At 37.1% G+C, this 17,105-nt stretch overlaps 1 protein-coding gene across 2 annotated transcripts in view; it reads left to right on the top strand.

Annotated features, from left to right (window-relative positions):
- The window catches only part of EVC2 (EvC ciliary complex subunit 2), a 63,681-nt gene that overhangs the window by 10,493 nt on the left and 36,083 nt on the right, over positions 1-17,105 (top strand). Inside the window, exons 4-9 of one of the 2 annotated variants that reach the window (XM_042871947.1) lie at positions 19-84; positions 3,621-3,807; positions 5,753-5,862; positions 6,985-7,047; positions 10,213-10,347; positions 12,974-13,125. In XM_042871947.1, the coding sequence (XP_042727881.1) occupies positions 19-84; positions 3,621-3,807; positions 5,753-5,862; positions 6,985-7,047; positions 10,213-10,347; positions 12,974-13,125 (713 nt within the window). Of the gene's footprint in view, positions 1-18; positions 90-3,620; positions 3,808-5,752; positions 5,863-6,984; positions 7,048-10,212; positions 10,348-12,973; positions 13,126-17,105 lie in introns of both variants that reach the window. The other variant, XM_042871948.1, reaches the window with a different exon arrangement.

Here is a 17,105-nt window from a genome sequence, read left to right as displayed (position 1 = left end):
TTTCACCTTTCATCACAGTCTGAAGATGTGTCCAAGTTGTCAGCATCCTCTGGCTTTGGAATAACCCTTCAGAAATGTGCTGTGGTAAGGTTTGTTTACATTTATCTAGTTAATTTGATAGAAAATTTGTACTCAAATGTCCTTTAAAAACAGTTGACAGAATGGTATCCATTCTGAATGTGGGCACATTTTTATGTTGGGATGATTGTTCTCTATACAAGATGAGTAATTTTGCATTGATGATTCATAACTGAATGAAGTCAGTGAAATCTTTTCCCAGACTTCAGAGGATTTTGATTATGTCCATTGTAAAGTACCTCTGTGTGAATCTGTGAAAATAGAAATGTGAGAAAGCAAGTGAACGAGACTGAGTAATGACAGAAACTTCTTTAGAGAATGTGATAAGCCTTCTGAGATACATTGGCTTAACTGTGTGTGCCTTACCAGTGTCAAGTATGGACTCCTTTTGAAGCACGGGCGACTGAGCTCTGTGATGCCTACTCTGTCCTTGAACATCCTGTCACAAAGCCGTGGAAGAGTCCAAGAGTTACAGTCAGCATACTGAATAGAACCTAGCTAAGAGCAGAGTTTTTTTAATGAAAAAAAAAAAATAATAATCATTTGACTTGCATTAAATGCTTATGAGGAGCAAAGGCCTCGCTGATTGAAAGAATTTTCAAGTTTTGCATTTTACATTCATTTTACGTTTTCAGCTGGCATACATTGGTAGATCTACTTAGACTGTTATTTCTTCTTTCATTTTTTTTCCTCCTGTTTTTTGTTTTGTTTTTTCCCCATGTTGGTTGAATCATGTATGAATTTTGTCGTTGGAGACAGTTCACAGTGCTTGCCCCTTGGAAAAGGAAAGTGCATCCAACTTTAAGGCAAATCTGAATTCAAATATCGACATGCTACATTTGAGGATAGAGAATTTAGTACCCAGTACAGAAGAGGTGACATTATGACCTGCACCAGATCATCTGCACAGAAAGAGAATGAATATTCATTGCACTCATGGCACTCTTTAGCTATAATGTCATTATTGAAACGGCTGCATGTCATAATTAATGAGGCTGAATAGTGAGCATTTCAGGAGTAAGAAACAGTAACACAGAATATTCTGAATATTTTTGGACTGTGGATTTCCAGTTTTTATATTGGAGCTTTTCAAAATGAGAGTTTGAGAATGTTACATGCAGTTGTTTTCTGCTATTCATAGCACAGCCTCATGCTTACTAATTAAAAGTTGTGAAATCCTGCTGTACAAGATTAAAGTTAGTCTGCTGTAATGCTAGGATTATTAAAAAATAATTCTGCAATGCTACCCATTGTAAATTACTGAAAACTGCGCGATTGTATGTGAATTGTCCTCCATCTTCAAATGTATTTTGTGTTTTGTTTCTCTTTGTTTACCTTGTCATCTACTTCAATCTTAATTCATTTCAACAGATGCTTTCCTACTAAGAGGCAGACTGGCCATATGGTTGTCTTTAACTGTTTTAAATGGGAAGAAAAAAAAAGTGAATCTGCACATTTCCCAACCACTAGCCATGACTGACTGCTCAGAGCATGGAGATGACATACGTTTCCTTCTTCAAGACAGTGTTTTTCCAACACTTAATCATAGAAATACATTGACTGTAATTAGGGTGTTCAGATTTCAGTTGCGCTTTGAGTGCCCAGTTCTTCTTTCTTACCAGAAATGTGCTCCTTTAGGACCTTCATTGTGCAGTATCACATGAGCATTTAGTAGTGCTTCATAATGACAAAATCTTCAGCAGAGCTGAAATCTTTAAATTTGTCTGTTTGGCTTTTAAAAACTTACCTGTCTCATTTTGGACTCCTAAGCATTCTCATGTCTTAGATCACCTTTCTTCAAAGTTGGTTTCAAATATCCTCCATTCCTTTCACTTCCATGGCAATTCCTCCTGAAACGTTCTTTCATTTGCTGTGGTTCTTTTCATTCCACTCACCCATGTACTTGGAGTGAGATCTGTTGTAGGGGATGATAACACACTTCAGTGGCAGAGGGAAAATGAAATAAGCACTTGTCACCGTCATCAGTGGCTGCCACCGAGTTCTGTTCCGGTTGGCAGCTTAATGATGTGCTCCAAAAGTGAGAAAAAATATCTTGAGGCAAATTAGAGTTGCAACTTAAAGGAGATACCAGCAGCCGGTGATCTCAATGGCAGCAGCATATGGAGAACATTGTGTCTAGGAGAGATGAAACCCAACAGTTTCCCTGCTTCTTGGTTCTCATCTGCTGTTTTATTCACTCATATCAAAAAAACAAGTTTTCCCCACTGCCATTTAGCGTAAAACTCATTGCTGATCAGAAATAAGCAAAGTCTGACAAGTATTTAAAGTTATTGACAAATGCAGCATGACCTTTTGGCTGCCTGATGAAAATTGCAGCAACAATTCTACTACAATTGCAGTAGAAAATAGGCAACAGATTTGTGATCTCTCTGACGGGTTGCTTTGTTTAATCACTGAATTAAGAATTTTATTAAATTAAATGAAAAGGAAATGCAATTTTAGTTGGGCAAAGATAATACATACGATATGTGTAAGTGTGCATTAAAACTCTGGACTAGCGGAAGGAAAGGACTAATGCTTCCATTCCCTCACCTACTTATGAATATACACAACCTACTTCTTTTGGCTATTCTGTTGTAGGAATTTGCCTCAGTTACTGTCTGGTTAAAAGCATGGGATAAGACCACTAAATCTGAATTTTTGCCTTCATCTCACAGAAGAGCAAGAGAAAGGTGTAGGAAAACAAATGAACGAATGAAAAGTCTTAGTTTTCCCTTCTTTTCCAGCTCCTTTATACTTTTTTTTTAATGTGTGTAAGCCCATCCACACTTACAATGGAACATAACGTAGTAGGTACGACTTGTGTAACATAGTATTTACAGCTTGTGTGGCTTCAACCTGAATTCTTTCAAGATGTATTTTCTTGATTCATTGATTAGGTCAAGTTTTAGTTTATAAAGGAAAGCAATTTGGGATGTGAGAAGTATGCTCGAAGTGATTTCATTTAGTTACATTAACATTTTCATTAGTTAACAAATGCTTAATTGAATAAATAGAAAAAATCACCTAACTGCATTGCTAGAGCTTGCTTATTAATTCATGAACTTTGCCACTGTATGGAAGCACAGCTCTGAACCCCAAGTGGTTCAATCAGCCCTTAAGTCAAAAGAGCAAATAAGTGGCAGCTGGCACTCTTGGGAGGGTTGCTTGAAAAAAAGAATGGGAATAAAAGAATAAAGAAGAGTGAAGAGAATGAACTGTCATTGTTGTTATATGGTTTTGCTTATCGAAGGGATGTTCAAATTCTGGTTTTCAGTTACTTCTGGCTCAGCAGGAGAGCTGGGTTTTTAACTACTGCTTTTCTGTCTCTTTGTCTCTAAGCAACGGCATAGCATACCGAAAATTAAAGTCTCCTTGAGATTTTGAGATCAAACCAAGTATAATGTTGCTTGTAGATCACTGAGAATGCCTTCAAAACTGAATTACTTGTATAGTGAACCTTTGCTATTAATCAGGATGACAAATTTTGCTGATTAAATGCATGTACAGCTATTTTGTACTGTTAATATTTCTCTTTTCAGGTGGATGTGGAACATGACCCTCAAATTGCATACATTAGACTTCTGATTAATAACACCAACTCACTGCTCTCGAGAAACATCACTGATCTTATCCTTCTGGACAATATCACTGGTCTACATGTTCAAAAAGACAGTGGTAATGAGACAAGAGATGGGATGCAAATTTACAGGAAAAGATTCTTGCAAGGTAACAAACTGTGCAAAGATGTAGCCCTGATTACACAGGAGGAAGAACATCTGTTCAAATCAGTATATTTATTTATTTTTGATGGTGTAAACTCTCCAATTATCAATTATTACAGGTGAAATATTCTCTATCAGGTTTTGTGCTGCAGTTTAAAATTCTTTTAACTCACATTTTGGCTCCTGACTTTAAACTTCCTCTAATCTCCAAGGCACACAGTGAGCTCTTGAAATCTATAAAAGTCACTGCCGTCAAAATGAAGCAGAATCTTTCATTATGGTATTTGTTCATTTTGGATATATTTAAAAGGTGCTACGCAAGCAATTTTAGTCATATTTGACAAATATTTCTTATTTATCCAAGCTAAAAAATTGGAAAGTAAGTGAACACGTTACTTTAAAACCATGGCATATTGGTGTGCTTGGATAGATTGGAATTACAAAAGATCATGCAAGTCAGCAAGATGATTAATCTGAAAGAAGGCAGCTCTGCTCTCCCTAGACTGGAGCAAATTATAAAATTGAAGCAATGGAACAAAAAAGACATTCCAGTCTGGATGTTAGCAAGTTCCCTGAGTAGAAGTTGGATCGTTGCACATTCATAAAAATTTGTCCTTTCTTTCCTAAGTACATGTGCAAGAATTGGAAGATGTGCATAGAAAATTAACTGCTTGCTTTTTAGGATTAGGATATTCCTCCTGCAACTTCAGAAGTCTTGAATAATACCTGATTCTAGTGGAAGTTTTATCTAGGTTTTTTTTGTTGCATTTTATGAGTGGAAAAATTTCCAAAAAGGAAAGGAAAATCAGTAGACCAAGGTTGTTTTCTGATTAAAAGTGGATTGCTAGGCTCCATTTCTAAAAAAAAACCACAAGTGATTATGTGGCGAGGAGTTGCTGGCTGTCATTCTATGATTCTGTGATTTTTAAGAACAGGTGATCCTAAAAAAGAATAATTTCTGAGAAAAGAAGAGAAAACGGACTTGCAGAGCTGTTGCAGTAAAATGTGTTGCTGCAGTTATTGAAGCTACTGAATCAGGAAATGAATCTAACTGAATTAGAACATAAAGGTTTTGCTATGTAAGTCCGGCATGCTGTATTAGCATGACATACTGTCATGCTGCATGTTAACTAGAATGATTTTCCTGTGGTCCAGTGCATCGCGAATAAAAACGAAGCTGAAATCTCAGTCAGACTCTTCTGTTTCAGTGAGAACAGAACCAACTGGTTAGTGGCTATAGTGCAGAGTATTCATCTGATTAAAAATAATAATTAAAAAAAAAAGTTTAGTTTTAGTTGTCCAAACACGATGTTTTTCAGTAGCTTTAAGCATTATTTAAAGCAGTTTCCAGATCCTGTGCAAAATTTGCTTGAGTTAGTAGATGCAGTGTGTAGAAGGGATGTTGCCAGGCCCATGTTTGCCAAGAACTGGCTACTCTGGATGTGGGGGATTGGAGGTATTGGAAAGGAAAAGCTACAGTGCTTTCCAAGACCTTCCCTGGGGATGTTTGAGAAATTTTCCTGAGATAGAGCAAATTTATCCACATTCTTCTTCTCTACTATGCTGATAGGCTCAGGATGCATTCCCCTTTTGAGGGGTTTTGTGAGCTTACTACAGCTAGGCTCCTAAGAGGGTACCTTTGCTGGTGAGGAAGCACAGTCTATAAGGGGAACCTAAACTCCAGAATGTTTTATTCATGTTAAACTTGCTTTCCATATTTTGCAAACATCTATAACTGCAGCTGAGCTCAGCAGGGTGCTCAGTTCTTCAGAGAATCACGCACAGTATTGCATATAAAGAAAATATGCAACTCTGCTAGGTTATTTTTAAGTCAACATAGCTACTGTTTGAAAATTCAGACACTATTACTGAGAGGCCAGTATTTTACTGTTAGATGTATCTCATGTATTTAATCTACACGTGCTTTTTTTTCCTCTCTCTTTTAACAGTTGGGGAATATTTTGCAATCAACTATACTGCACTTCTTGATGCAAAGAAAACATGGAATGGTAGGGTCTTGACACTGCCTGCACAGCTGACTTTCAGGAGTTTGTCACAGGTATTTGCTGTACAATTTTATTTTCCTCTTCTTAATTTCTGTAAAGAAACACTTAGAAAGCAATACTTGTCTGCGTAAGCAGTGAGACCTGTGGTGAGGCCAGTATGTATGGAAATGAGGTTGTGAGGCTCCTCGGTTCTGTACCGTACATTTTTAAATACACAAATTATCTGTCATAGCTTTATGTAAAGGATGCTTTTGATGTGTTGTCCTGTAGCATTTCTCACTATTTTTTGTATTTCTTTCTATTTGACCTATGTGTCTTGAAAATGTGTTGCACCTCCTTATGAGCTTTTTCCTGGAGTCTGTGAGGGATTGAAAGTTTTGCCATGTTTTTATCAGAAAATAATTTCTTTTTACCAAAACCACTGTCTAAGTTTGAGAGGTTTGAGACCTCTGAACAGATTTGAGAGGAGCTCAGGATTTTTCAGCCTCGGTGATTTTTGGTGCAACTCAGTTGCACCAGGCTCTGAAACGAGTGACCTTATACAGGAGTTAACCTGAGTAGGAAGCAGGACTAATGACACAGGAGAAATGGTTTCTTACAAAGTAACCATTTCTCATTCTTAAACATGGCTTGTTTAGTTCCCTGTGGTTTATATAAATGCATGTAGTCAGAACCTCTGGATATATTTTCATTTGCAGCTGCTGTATCTCCCATGTTTTAGAGGGAAAAAATGATGGTTGCGCAGGATTGTGTACTAGAGTGGCAAAGAGTAAGACTCATGAATCAGGGAAGCATAAAAGTAAAGGACATTTAGCAGAACTGATGGATATTTAGCAGATCTGATTATGTGAGTTGCTAACCTTGATCCCCAGAATACGTATGCAGTGGCTTAGAATCCTGTTCTTTGCACTTTCTGTCAGTTCAGATTTTATATGTACAGAAAAATGTAATTCTGTGAGCACTGGAGTAAGCCTATGCATGGTTAGAAGGAGAATGGATTGCACAGAGCATTGTTACCATTACACTCTCATATCAGATTTATTTCAGCTTTATGCTTAATGAGAAGTATAGCTTTTTTTTTTTCTAATGAGAGGCTTTTGTAGAGACTCTAGACTGTTTGAAAGTGTTATCTATTGGATTCTGCTCATTTTTAATACTTGTAATATTCTTCTCAGAATCAAACAGATCTTGTATCATTGACCACATTGTTCACAATAACTGAAGAAGAAAAGACTGAGGTAAATGCTATGATTTTACATTACACAGACTCCTCTTCTTAAACTTGGGTAATCTAAACTAAATCCTAGGGGGCTAACAATATACTTATGTACTTAAGTCTCATTACTCTTAGCAACTGGTTATTAATTATAGACAGGTTCTACCTTCTCTGGTTTTAAGAGGAAGAAAACAGTGAAGCTTTGTTGTCTTAAAGCATCAATATTTAGTATGGAAAATCGACAAAGTTCCTTCATATTCCTAGCCTTTTTTTTTTTTCATTTGAAGCATTGTCCATCTACAGAGAACTGTAATGAGGAATTTGTTCACCTGCTCTTGGGCATAGCCACCATGAGAAAGCTTTTGCCTTTTCCAAAGCTGTCCTCCACCTGATGACAAAATGTAACCATTGTATTGTGGTGAAAAAGGTGAAATGTATTGTAATTTGCCCATAGCTTCAACTGTTGTAAATGCTCCCGCATTCAGATTTTATTTATTTAAAATTATGTGGTGAAACCAATACATGTATGTGACCAAGTAAATATTAAAAGTTGACTTTGAAGCTAGAATAATGAACTACTTGCACAGTCGTGGTAGTGCCATGCTAAGTCTGTCAGCTTTCATGTGGTTTAATTGCATGTTTGTTGTGCTGTTCTTGAAAGCTTTACAAACCCTGTGAATTCTTCCTTCTGCATTGCAGAATGGAAGTGCTTGGTTGCCTGTGTAATGTGGGAATGTGGGCTAGGAAGACACATGAGCATTGCTTATCTGTGTGTTCTTGCCAGATGTCTCCCACATTGCTTCAGGGGCTGTGAGTACTGCATGGCTCTGTCCTTAGCTGAATGTTTTTGGCACTGAATAGGAAGATGTAGAGAAATGGTTCTTGCTCTTTTCACCTATCTGACTACATTGCATGGAATGTGTGTGATAGAGATTACTTTGAGCTGATTTTTGTCAGGCTTTTTTCTCTCAAATCAATGGGAGTGCAGTACCTTTTCAAAGAAAACCAAGCCTCTAATGTCTGTTCACTTCACTTAAGAAATAAGCTTTGCATGTGGGTTTGAAAGTCAGCCTTCAGTGCTGACACTGGTCCTCTTCCGTGGCTTATAGGGGGGTCTCTGGTTTCCCCTGCTGCAGCATCTGCTGCAGTGCTTTAGGCATTATAGCCTGTTATGGCTCTGCCATATCCAAAGAAGTAGACTATCCATCTAATACTCCTTTTACTCAAGCGTATATCCAAGGAAATTGACTGTCCATCTAATACAGCTTAAGTGTACAAGCACAGGTAATTCTCTATCCAGTGACTTTTCCACAAGAGCTTAACCTCTTAACAGAACTGTCTGCCCTGATAACAGACTGTCACACTATGGATCTCAGCCTTTACTTACAAAGCACAGAGCAATTCCTTAGCCAGTATTTTTTCACTGCCAAATCTTAAACAAGCTTCTTTTCAGCTTCGCCAGATTCCTGCTTTTTGTAAAAGCCTGGATAGGTATCTAAATTTCAGAGTGCTTGGAAATTAGATAAACACAAGTGGTTTAAGGCAAAGCGATAGTGGTTCCTAAGCAGCTTTTTTTTTTTTTCCCTAAGTACTACATATGGCATCCCTTGTTCCTTGAAAGTAGAACTTCAGGCAGAGCCTTGATGTTGCATAGTTCGATAAGAACCATTGTGGGATGTCCTCTTTGGCCATGCAACACAACTGGAGAAGCTGAGGAATAGTTAAGAACTGTAGTCTTCTCAAGTCACACACAGATGTTAGCGACGTTCAAGAGATATGGGCTAGAGAGGCGAAACCTTTTAAATCTATGGAGGGAATAAACAGCAGCTTAGAGAAGGACTTAATAGTTAAATCTTTCAAATAAATTTAAAGATGAAGATATTTTGTTGCCAAGTGATTTGGCATGACGCTGGCTCCCCTTCCTTAACTTTTTGCTCTTCAAAGTTTTTGTGAAGTGTTAACTGAACTTCTGACAAAGAACTGAGAGGCAGCATGGAGTTAGAGGAGGAGTGAGCTGTTAATAACACTGCTGTGGATGTGCTGAATGTTCTTCCTGGTCATCCTTAGTGATACAGGGGTGCTTCTGGGGATTCATTATTTTATATTGTTTTATTTTTCAAAATAAATAAAAACTGAGTGAGTGCTGAGTATCTCCAGCATCTTTGTGGAGCTGAGCCAAACAACGTCTGACATAAGGGAGTTCATTTAATTTATTTCAGTGATCAAAAACATGTATCAGAGACAGAATAAGCAGGCAAAAAAAGACAAAATTCTGCTGTTGAAGTGGAATACATTGTTTTTAAGCTGCAGACCACATTTGATTGTTACCTCCTATGCAGAAATCTATTGACTGCATGGAATGCTCTCAGCTTTTTACTTTAAAAGATGACAAGCATTGCTTGTAAGAGGCATGTTAATTATTTACACTACCCTCAGCAAAGTGATTATTTTGTGGTGAAATATTATACTGGTAGCTATGCTGTTTTTCATCCAAACATCTCAAAGAACTAAACAATGAATTAGCTTTTGCTACGTGAAGCATGAAGTAAAACTTAATTTTTAATGTGCTTCCATTTAAAGATTAAATTAAGGCCTAAAGTGGAAGGCCTACAATAGTATTAGCTGACTTATATTTCCAGTGCTTCTGCTATTATTTCTAAGTCTGGCTTACGCAGAAACTGTAAGGATGTGCACGCATCAGGTGGTTTTGTTAGTTGTCATTTACTTATTCGTTCTGAATTCGTACAGTGTTTTATCCCTGCATTTTTATTGAATCAAGAAATGACTGTTATTTTTTGGTAGCTGACATTAGACTGATTTTTCTAAGGCATTGAGCATCATCAAATGTCACTAATTTCAGTGAGACCTGGGAGATTCTGGCAATGCTATTAAACAGGCTTTAGGTAAGTCTGCCCAGAAGTTGAAGCACTTATAATTCAATCTGTTAGTTGGGATTACAGAGGCATTTGAGCTAGTTGGACGTATGTATGGCATGTAGGCTTCAAAATCTATGGAAAGCAGGCACTACTAATGTTGATAAAATTAATATTAATAAAAATTAGTACTTGTAATGCTGAGTAACTCTGATATTGCACGAAGCCATCTAAAAGTAATTTACTATGTTGCATAGAGCTGTAATCTTTGACTATTATCTTTGTATGTATGTAACATGGTATTTTCATTTCAGGTCTCCTACAGCCATGCTATCCATGCTTCAGGATTCTTCATTGCTTTTTTTGTTTCCCTGGTATTGACATGTGCTGTTTTCTTCATTCTTTACCGAACCCAATTATTAAGATGGAGTTTCTATAGTAAAAACCAGGTGAGTTATACATTCTTTAACAGTGTCTTATATAATTTTATTATTGATCAAATCTTGTGATACAAGGACTACAGATTACCTGAAGAGTTTTTGAAGATAAATAAAACGGTACCAAGTGCTGGATTGGATTCACAGCTTGTGTAATGTCTTCAACCCCTAATCTTTAGCACAGTCAGATTTTGAGGGGATTTAATAATGATCTGATCAGAAGAACTGCTGGCAATTCCTGGATGTTAAGCTTCAGAACTGAGCAGTATTAGCCTTGCATTTGTTTTCATCTTTCTCCTTATTTTCATCATTCGCTTTTCTCCCATAATGAAAGGCAGAAAGTCTCTGGAGTAGACCGTTCACCCTGAATGCAGCAGATTTGAATCCAAATAGTATTTATGATTATCAGGAACAGACAGGGGCTTTAATCTGGATCTCTTAGTTCTTTGGATTTGCGTTAGTCTCTTGAGTGGTTGGGTTTGAGGAAAGAGCATTTACAGTATTCTTTATTTAGGCCGTGCCAGTTTGTAGAAAGTATTCCAGTACATATTGGGCCAGATATAGAAAATGCAGAGTTTGATGAATATTCATCAGATTGGCCCAAGTTTCATTCACTCATTTTATTAATTATTTAGATATTTATGTGAAATGGTACAACTTCAGTGGGAAGGAGCTAGAGAACTCAGTCACTATTGTGGTGATGAGAGCAGTCCTGTAAGAGAAGGAATGCTTAGAGATTTGAATCCATCCTCTGTTCATTTGGTGGTGGGTCTCCTGGTGGGCTACTGGGTCAAGTGGGCAGCGTCCCTCTGTCTTTTGCTGTTTCAGCTTGGGCTTGGTCTAAATATGGTGGGTTAGGATGGGAGTAATGATACAGGTAAGAGAATACCAGTCATTTGAGAATCCCCCTGGGGCTGTTGGGCAGTATAAAGTGTGTTGGCTGGTGCTGTCAAATTCGGATAATACAGACAGGGAAATTTTAACTGGTAGCTATGTTGTTAACTCTGTGTTTGAATTTCAGTTTGATTATTTTTTTTTCTTTAGTAATCTCACTTTTCAAACACCCAGAAAGCTTCAATTTGTAATCCATAATGAAGGTGTCTGTTAAAGGTTTTTAAAAAAATTCCATGATAAATGTAAAGATTTGGTTGAAATACAGCTGTGAGCACATTTATGTGTGCTCTGGTGAGTGGTTTTAAGATTTTATTCTTCCTATGCCATTTAACTTCGAACCTCAGAAACCCTTTATATGCAATTTTTGGGATACTGCTGTGATGTGGCACGTGTGGAGGCAGTCCAGGGAGAGCAGGGGGAAGCACTGCAGTTGGGCATTTCAGAGTGTGCTTTAGAGGCTAGAGTAGTCTCGCTGGAAATAATTTATTTTGGGACTAAGTGCATGGAGTTTGCTTTATTCAACTGTATCAGATTCAAATAATCATAGAATGGCTTACGTTGGAAGGAACCTCAAACATCATGTAGTTCCAACCCCATGCTGTGGCCAGAGCTGCCACCTACTAAATCAGGCTGCCCAGAGCCCCATCCAGCCTGGCCTTGAACACCTCCAGGGATGGGCTTCCACAACTTCTCTGGGCAGCCTTTTCCAGCATTTCACCATTCTTTGAGTAAACAATTTCTTCATAACATCTAACTGAAACTTCCTCTCTTTTACCTTAAAGCCATTCTCCTTTGTCCTATCACTATATCAGATCATGGTAAAAGCTAATCGCCCTCCTGCTTATAAGCTCCCTTCAAGTACTAGAAGGCCGCAGTGAGGTTTCCCCACATTTTCTTTGTAGTTTAAATTCTGTGGACAGTTTACTTTGTCATTATTTTCAGTAAGTGGGAAAATAAGGTGAATTACATTTCTTACAGATTTGCAGTAATAGTTCTGTCTGATACTATGCAGAGGGGATCTCATATCAGGCTGGTGGATGAACCAGATGATCTCACAAATCACTTCCAGCCTCTCTATGGTTGAAAATTACTGTTAATACATTAATGTTTTTTATTTTTCGTAGGCCTGAAGTAATAATCCCTTTAAATAAAAAAGGTCTTGTTTTGTTTCATTTTTACAGAAAAACCTCTCATAACATTTTTTTATTAAAAAGGGGCAATTTGTTCTTAGCATCAGATAGCTGCAGCATTTTGTTGTGTATTATTAGACCTCAGTCTCAAGGGTGTCTCACTGATCTGTGAACTATCTGACTCACTTCTATCATTCATAGGATTAATGTTTCATTTTGTTCACCTTATAGTAGTGTAATCTTACCATACCTTGGTAGTTTGTTAAAAATTGTCGTAGAAAAGTTTATAGCAGAAAATAATCTCCTAGAGGGCTCTTGTAAGCCTACTGAAGTCTGCTGTCCTTTTTTGCATTGATTTCTTCATTTGTATTCTTGATCTGTAAGTACATATATTTTACATCTGATATATAAAAAGTTCAGCCTGAAACAAAGGTGATATATTTGATCCTAGATATGTATTTGAACTACACTTATACCCTTGCTAGCTGTCCAACATGATGATAAGTTGGAGTCTTTCCAGTAACTCAGGGTTACCTGTAATAAGATTAGATCAGACTCTCACTGTAACTTTTTAAATAATCTGAAGCTTACTTTTTTTCTTTCTTCTTTTTTAGGACATACAACATGAACTCAGTCAAAATCACAAACTGGAGCATTCTCACTTCAATTCAGGTGACCTGTTCAGTGAAGATGTAATTATGAATGACCAAATCATTGATATACTGACCTTTGAAGAATCAGGGAATATGCTTCAGGCTTTAGAAGAGTAAGAATTCCTGTTGTTACATCATGTTTATCACATTTATTATAAGCTAATCCTTTGAGCATGATTTGACTATCTGCCTTTTAATTGTTTTTGTAGCGTCTGTTCATGCATATGACTGTATGACAGTCCAAAAACCTTAAGTAGCCATCTGTGGAAATTGAAAATTACTGTAATTCACATTGCTTTACTTACAAAGTCGTGTATTTATCTAGGCCTTAGGCATGCAAGTTTTCCTATTCAGATTGAACATTCTGTTTTGCTTCTTTGTGGTTCATTATGGGAAGGGTGACTTCTGTGTTCAAGAAGATGTTAAAAGGTACATTCTGCTATTGCTGAATGTAGTGCTGTTTTATAGCTTTCGTCCCAGCTCACTCCTTCTGGGTGCTAGCACTTCTGTGTAGCAGCATATTTTGGAAATGTCTGACTCATTAAGGAGTGATCAGGGTTGTTTGGCAGAAGTGTGCAGCTATTAAGGGGCATCTCTTTTTCAGCAGAATTGGAAAAGATGTCTGCTGTGAGGACAGAGCAAGTTTTGTTAATTTAGTCTCATGGTTAACTCTGGCAAGTCAGGTTACAGTCAGTATTATGCAACTATAAAATCTGTAGAAGTTGAAAAGTTAAGAGACTCTGGAAGTAGTTTTCTTTGTTAAAGGGTAACTAGCAGCATTATTATTTCCTGCATTTTCTTGATAATTTGGATGCCTAGTTTGCTTTTATAACTATATAACTGCAGATTTTGAGAGGACTTAAACTGAAAATTCACAGGTGAACGTTGAAAGGGTCAAATAATTTTTTTAACTCATTTTACTTTTTTTTTTTTAATCAAAGATATTTTGAATATTTTCCTATTGTAAGCCAAAATACTTTTTTATTCAGCAAGCATGTGTTAGTTTGATAATTCACATGTTGATACAGCTACATGTCATTTTCTCTGTGTGTTTTATACATATACTTGCCAACATAGTTGATATATTCTTTCTGAATTACACTGGAATAGTAAACATGGTTGGAATCATTCTGGTGTTTTGCTCTGTTGTCCAGACACAAATGAGAAAACTACTTAGAAAAGTGTGAGCCACAGAATTTATTTTGTCCTCTTTGCAGTATGAAGCTGTGTTAATAATTAATGTATTTTACAAAGTAACAGAGCCAAATTGTTTAGCAAATACATTAAGAACATGTGTTCAATATTTATGGACAGGGACCTCTTTGGAGTACAGGCAGTTTGTGATGTCAAGAGGATTGGCCAGAGAACAAAACATACTTTCAATATTTCATAAGGAAGATTCTTATTTGTTTTGTGAGTTTAGTCTTAATAAGTCATTTCCTTGCTGCGCATTATGCAGCAAAATAGTTTGGTTTTTGTTCTCAGTAGGTTCCTTGCTCTGTATATTTCTTAATATTGACCCACTGGCAATGAATGCTAATGAAAGGAAGCTATATGTCTGTATATAGGATTATGTGAGTGCTAGAAAATCACGGTCCAAAATGCTGTAGGTCTCTTCTATTGTACCTCTGGAGAAGAGCATAAAAATAGCGGAGCAATTTGGTTTTGTGTCCAACATGATGAAGTCTGACCATGCTTATAATCTCAGCTATTTTAAAGGCAACTTTATTTCTTTAAAATGACTTTCAATTACTGCAGCTTTTCTTTTTCATCTTGATTTCATACTATGCTATGCCTGCTTGAGTTTGGCAGCATTCTAGCTGAATATCTAGTTGAACTTGAATTTGACTGCTGATACACAGTGTATACTGACAATTATTTTGACAGATCACTAAGTAATATGTATGCATTGAAGCTTTTTTTTTTCTGATGATAGAGGGCACTGAGGCCAATGTACTAGAGAACAGGATCAAAATGTTTCCAGGGAGTCTTGATGGAAAAGCCAAATACAATTTAGTATTGTATTAGAAATTCACCTTTTCTTTCTAAATGTAATTTCTTTAAAACCTAAACTCAAATAAAAAGTAAGAATCATGTTGTCATAGTAGCTAGACCTGAATATCCCTACATAGAAAATTGTGACAAATAATTAGATTGTTAGTACAACAAAATGAAGGAGCTAGATCTCTGTACTTCTAACTTTCAAAACGTGTGATAGAAATTTTAGAGTATGTAGGGGGAGATAATAATGCTCTATGTTTGTGTAGTGTGTGTGATGCAGGACTAGAGCAATAACAATTACAGAAGCAATAAGATCATAGAATCATAAGCCTGGGTTGAAAAGGACCTTGGGGATCATCTAGGTTCCACCCCTCTGCTGTGGGCAGGGTAAAAGATAAAGTACATATAGATGGAAGGAACCCTAAACTTTTTACTTGTAGTTCTCTGTTCTGAATGCTGCTACGAATTTGACAAATGCATAAACTGAGATAAATGCAGAAACCCTCAGAGAAACACAAACTCTTGATGGGTAATAGAAAGTAGCTCATAAGACAGAGGAAGTGAAGAAATAATTGAATTGATCAATTAAAGAACCTGTACACTTTATATTGCTATGGCCATTTAAATGTTTGATGATGGAAAGTGGTACCAAATTTAGTGCTTTGACTTTTCCTGAATCAATTTTTTTCTGAAGAACCAATGATCTCTCAGCTCAATTTATCTTTTTTTCTTTAATTATTTTTTTTTGCCTGTGCATCAGGAGAATCCTGTTTTTGTTCTGTCAGCATCTAGGCATTTTCTGGAAATCTAAACTTAATCTGTGATTCATCCATGCAAAAGCACCCTTGATTAATCATTGCTTCCCTTTCTCAGCAATTTGATTTATTTACAAGGTATTCTGTATTTTCTGTAGGCTCCTATTTCAGCTGTGCTAAATTCATGCTTAGCTGTGTGGTGATGGTCACAGGACCGATGATGACCTCCTTCAGTTCAGGCCAGTACAGCTACCTGTGGTTCAGAGCATCTTCTGATGCACGTGGGCCAGGCAATGCACCCTGCTCCAGCTGAAGAGGGCTGAAGCTTGGGGTGCTCTGTAGCTGTTGGCGGCCTTTCAGGCCTCTTGTCATTGTGTCTACACACCATTACAGTGCAGCCTGGGTAAATGCCTACCAAGTGAAATGACTGTTCAGATTCTTTTATGTAACTCAACACAGCTGGAGAGTGTGAGATGCAGAGGGAGAGGCTGAAGGGAGCAAATAATGTCACCACAAATGGGTCACAGCAATTACATGTTTACAGAAATGAATGAAATAATAGTGTCAGTAGTTGATCTGTTGTTGTTACGCAATTTCCTGTGCCATTTCAAGTACAAGAGGGTCATTAGGGGATGATTCTTTTTTCTTCTCTTTTCCTCTCTTTCTAGTTCTAAAGCCAGGATTCCGGGAAATACAAGCACTGCTGTGTTTCATAGTCTAACTCTGGGGGATGGAAATCTCCTGTACTGTCAAGATTTTTTTTTAATAAAAGCATTCCCCTGTTCAATTTACATTAAAAAAAAAAAAGAGGGAAAAAAGAAGGAAAAAAAATCACACCTACATGTGTTAATGTTGTATTACTAATCACTCAATAAATGCATGATTTTATAGATGATTTAGGAAGCAAACCACATCTGTAGCTGAGTACCTTTGATGCCTGTTACACTTGAGTTGGTTTTCTTTGCTTGCCAGCACAGGAAGGTAGTGTTTTGAGTCACAGTCCTATGATTCCTTTTATCTCACATGTAGGATTTCCCTCTGTCCTTCTTCACTACTCTGAAGCATAACAGGACACCATGGATGGTAATACTTCTTTCTTGTCCTCCTTTTCCCTTCCTTGCTACCACCCCACTGCCTAGGGGCTGCAGTCTCCTCTGGATGCTGTAGCAGTGTGCATGCTACTAACTGGATACCTTTTGCAGATGATAGATGAGGGGCTTTTTTTGTTTTGGTGAAAAAATATCACCAAAGGGAAGTTCACTTGATGATTCTCTCCCCTTTAGAATTAAAAAATTGTATCACAGTAATTTCTTATCTTTATGTTCATGTTAAAAATG

Source organism: Lagopus leucura, unplaced genomic scaffold (assembly GCF_019238085.1).
Source record: "Lagopus leucura isolate 7727_CA_CO unplaced genomic scaffold, USGS_WTPT01 Super-Scaffold_100004, whole genome shotgun sequence".
NCBI classification, from domain to species: Eukaryota; Metazoa; Chordata; class Aves; order Galliformes; family Phasianidae; genus Lagopus; species Lagopus leucura.
Note: the sequence above shows the minus strand (reverse complement) of the source record. Positions and strands in the feature narration are given on the sequence as shown.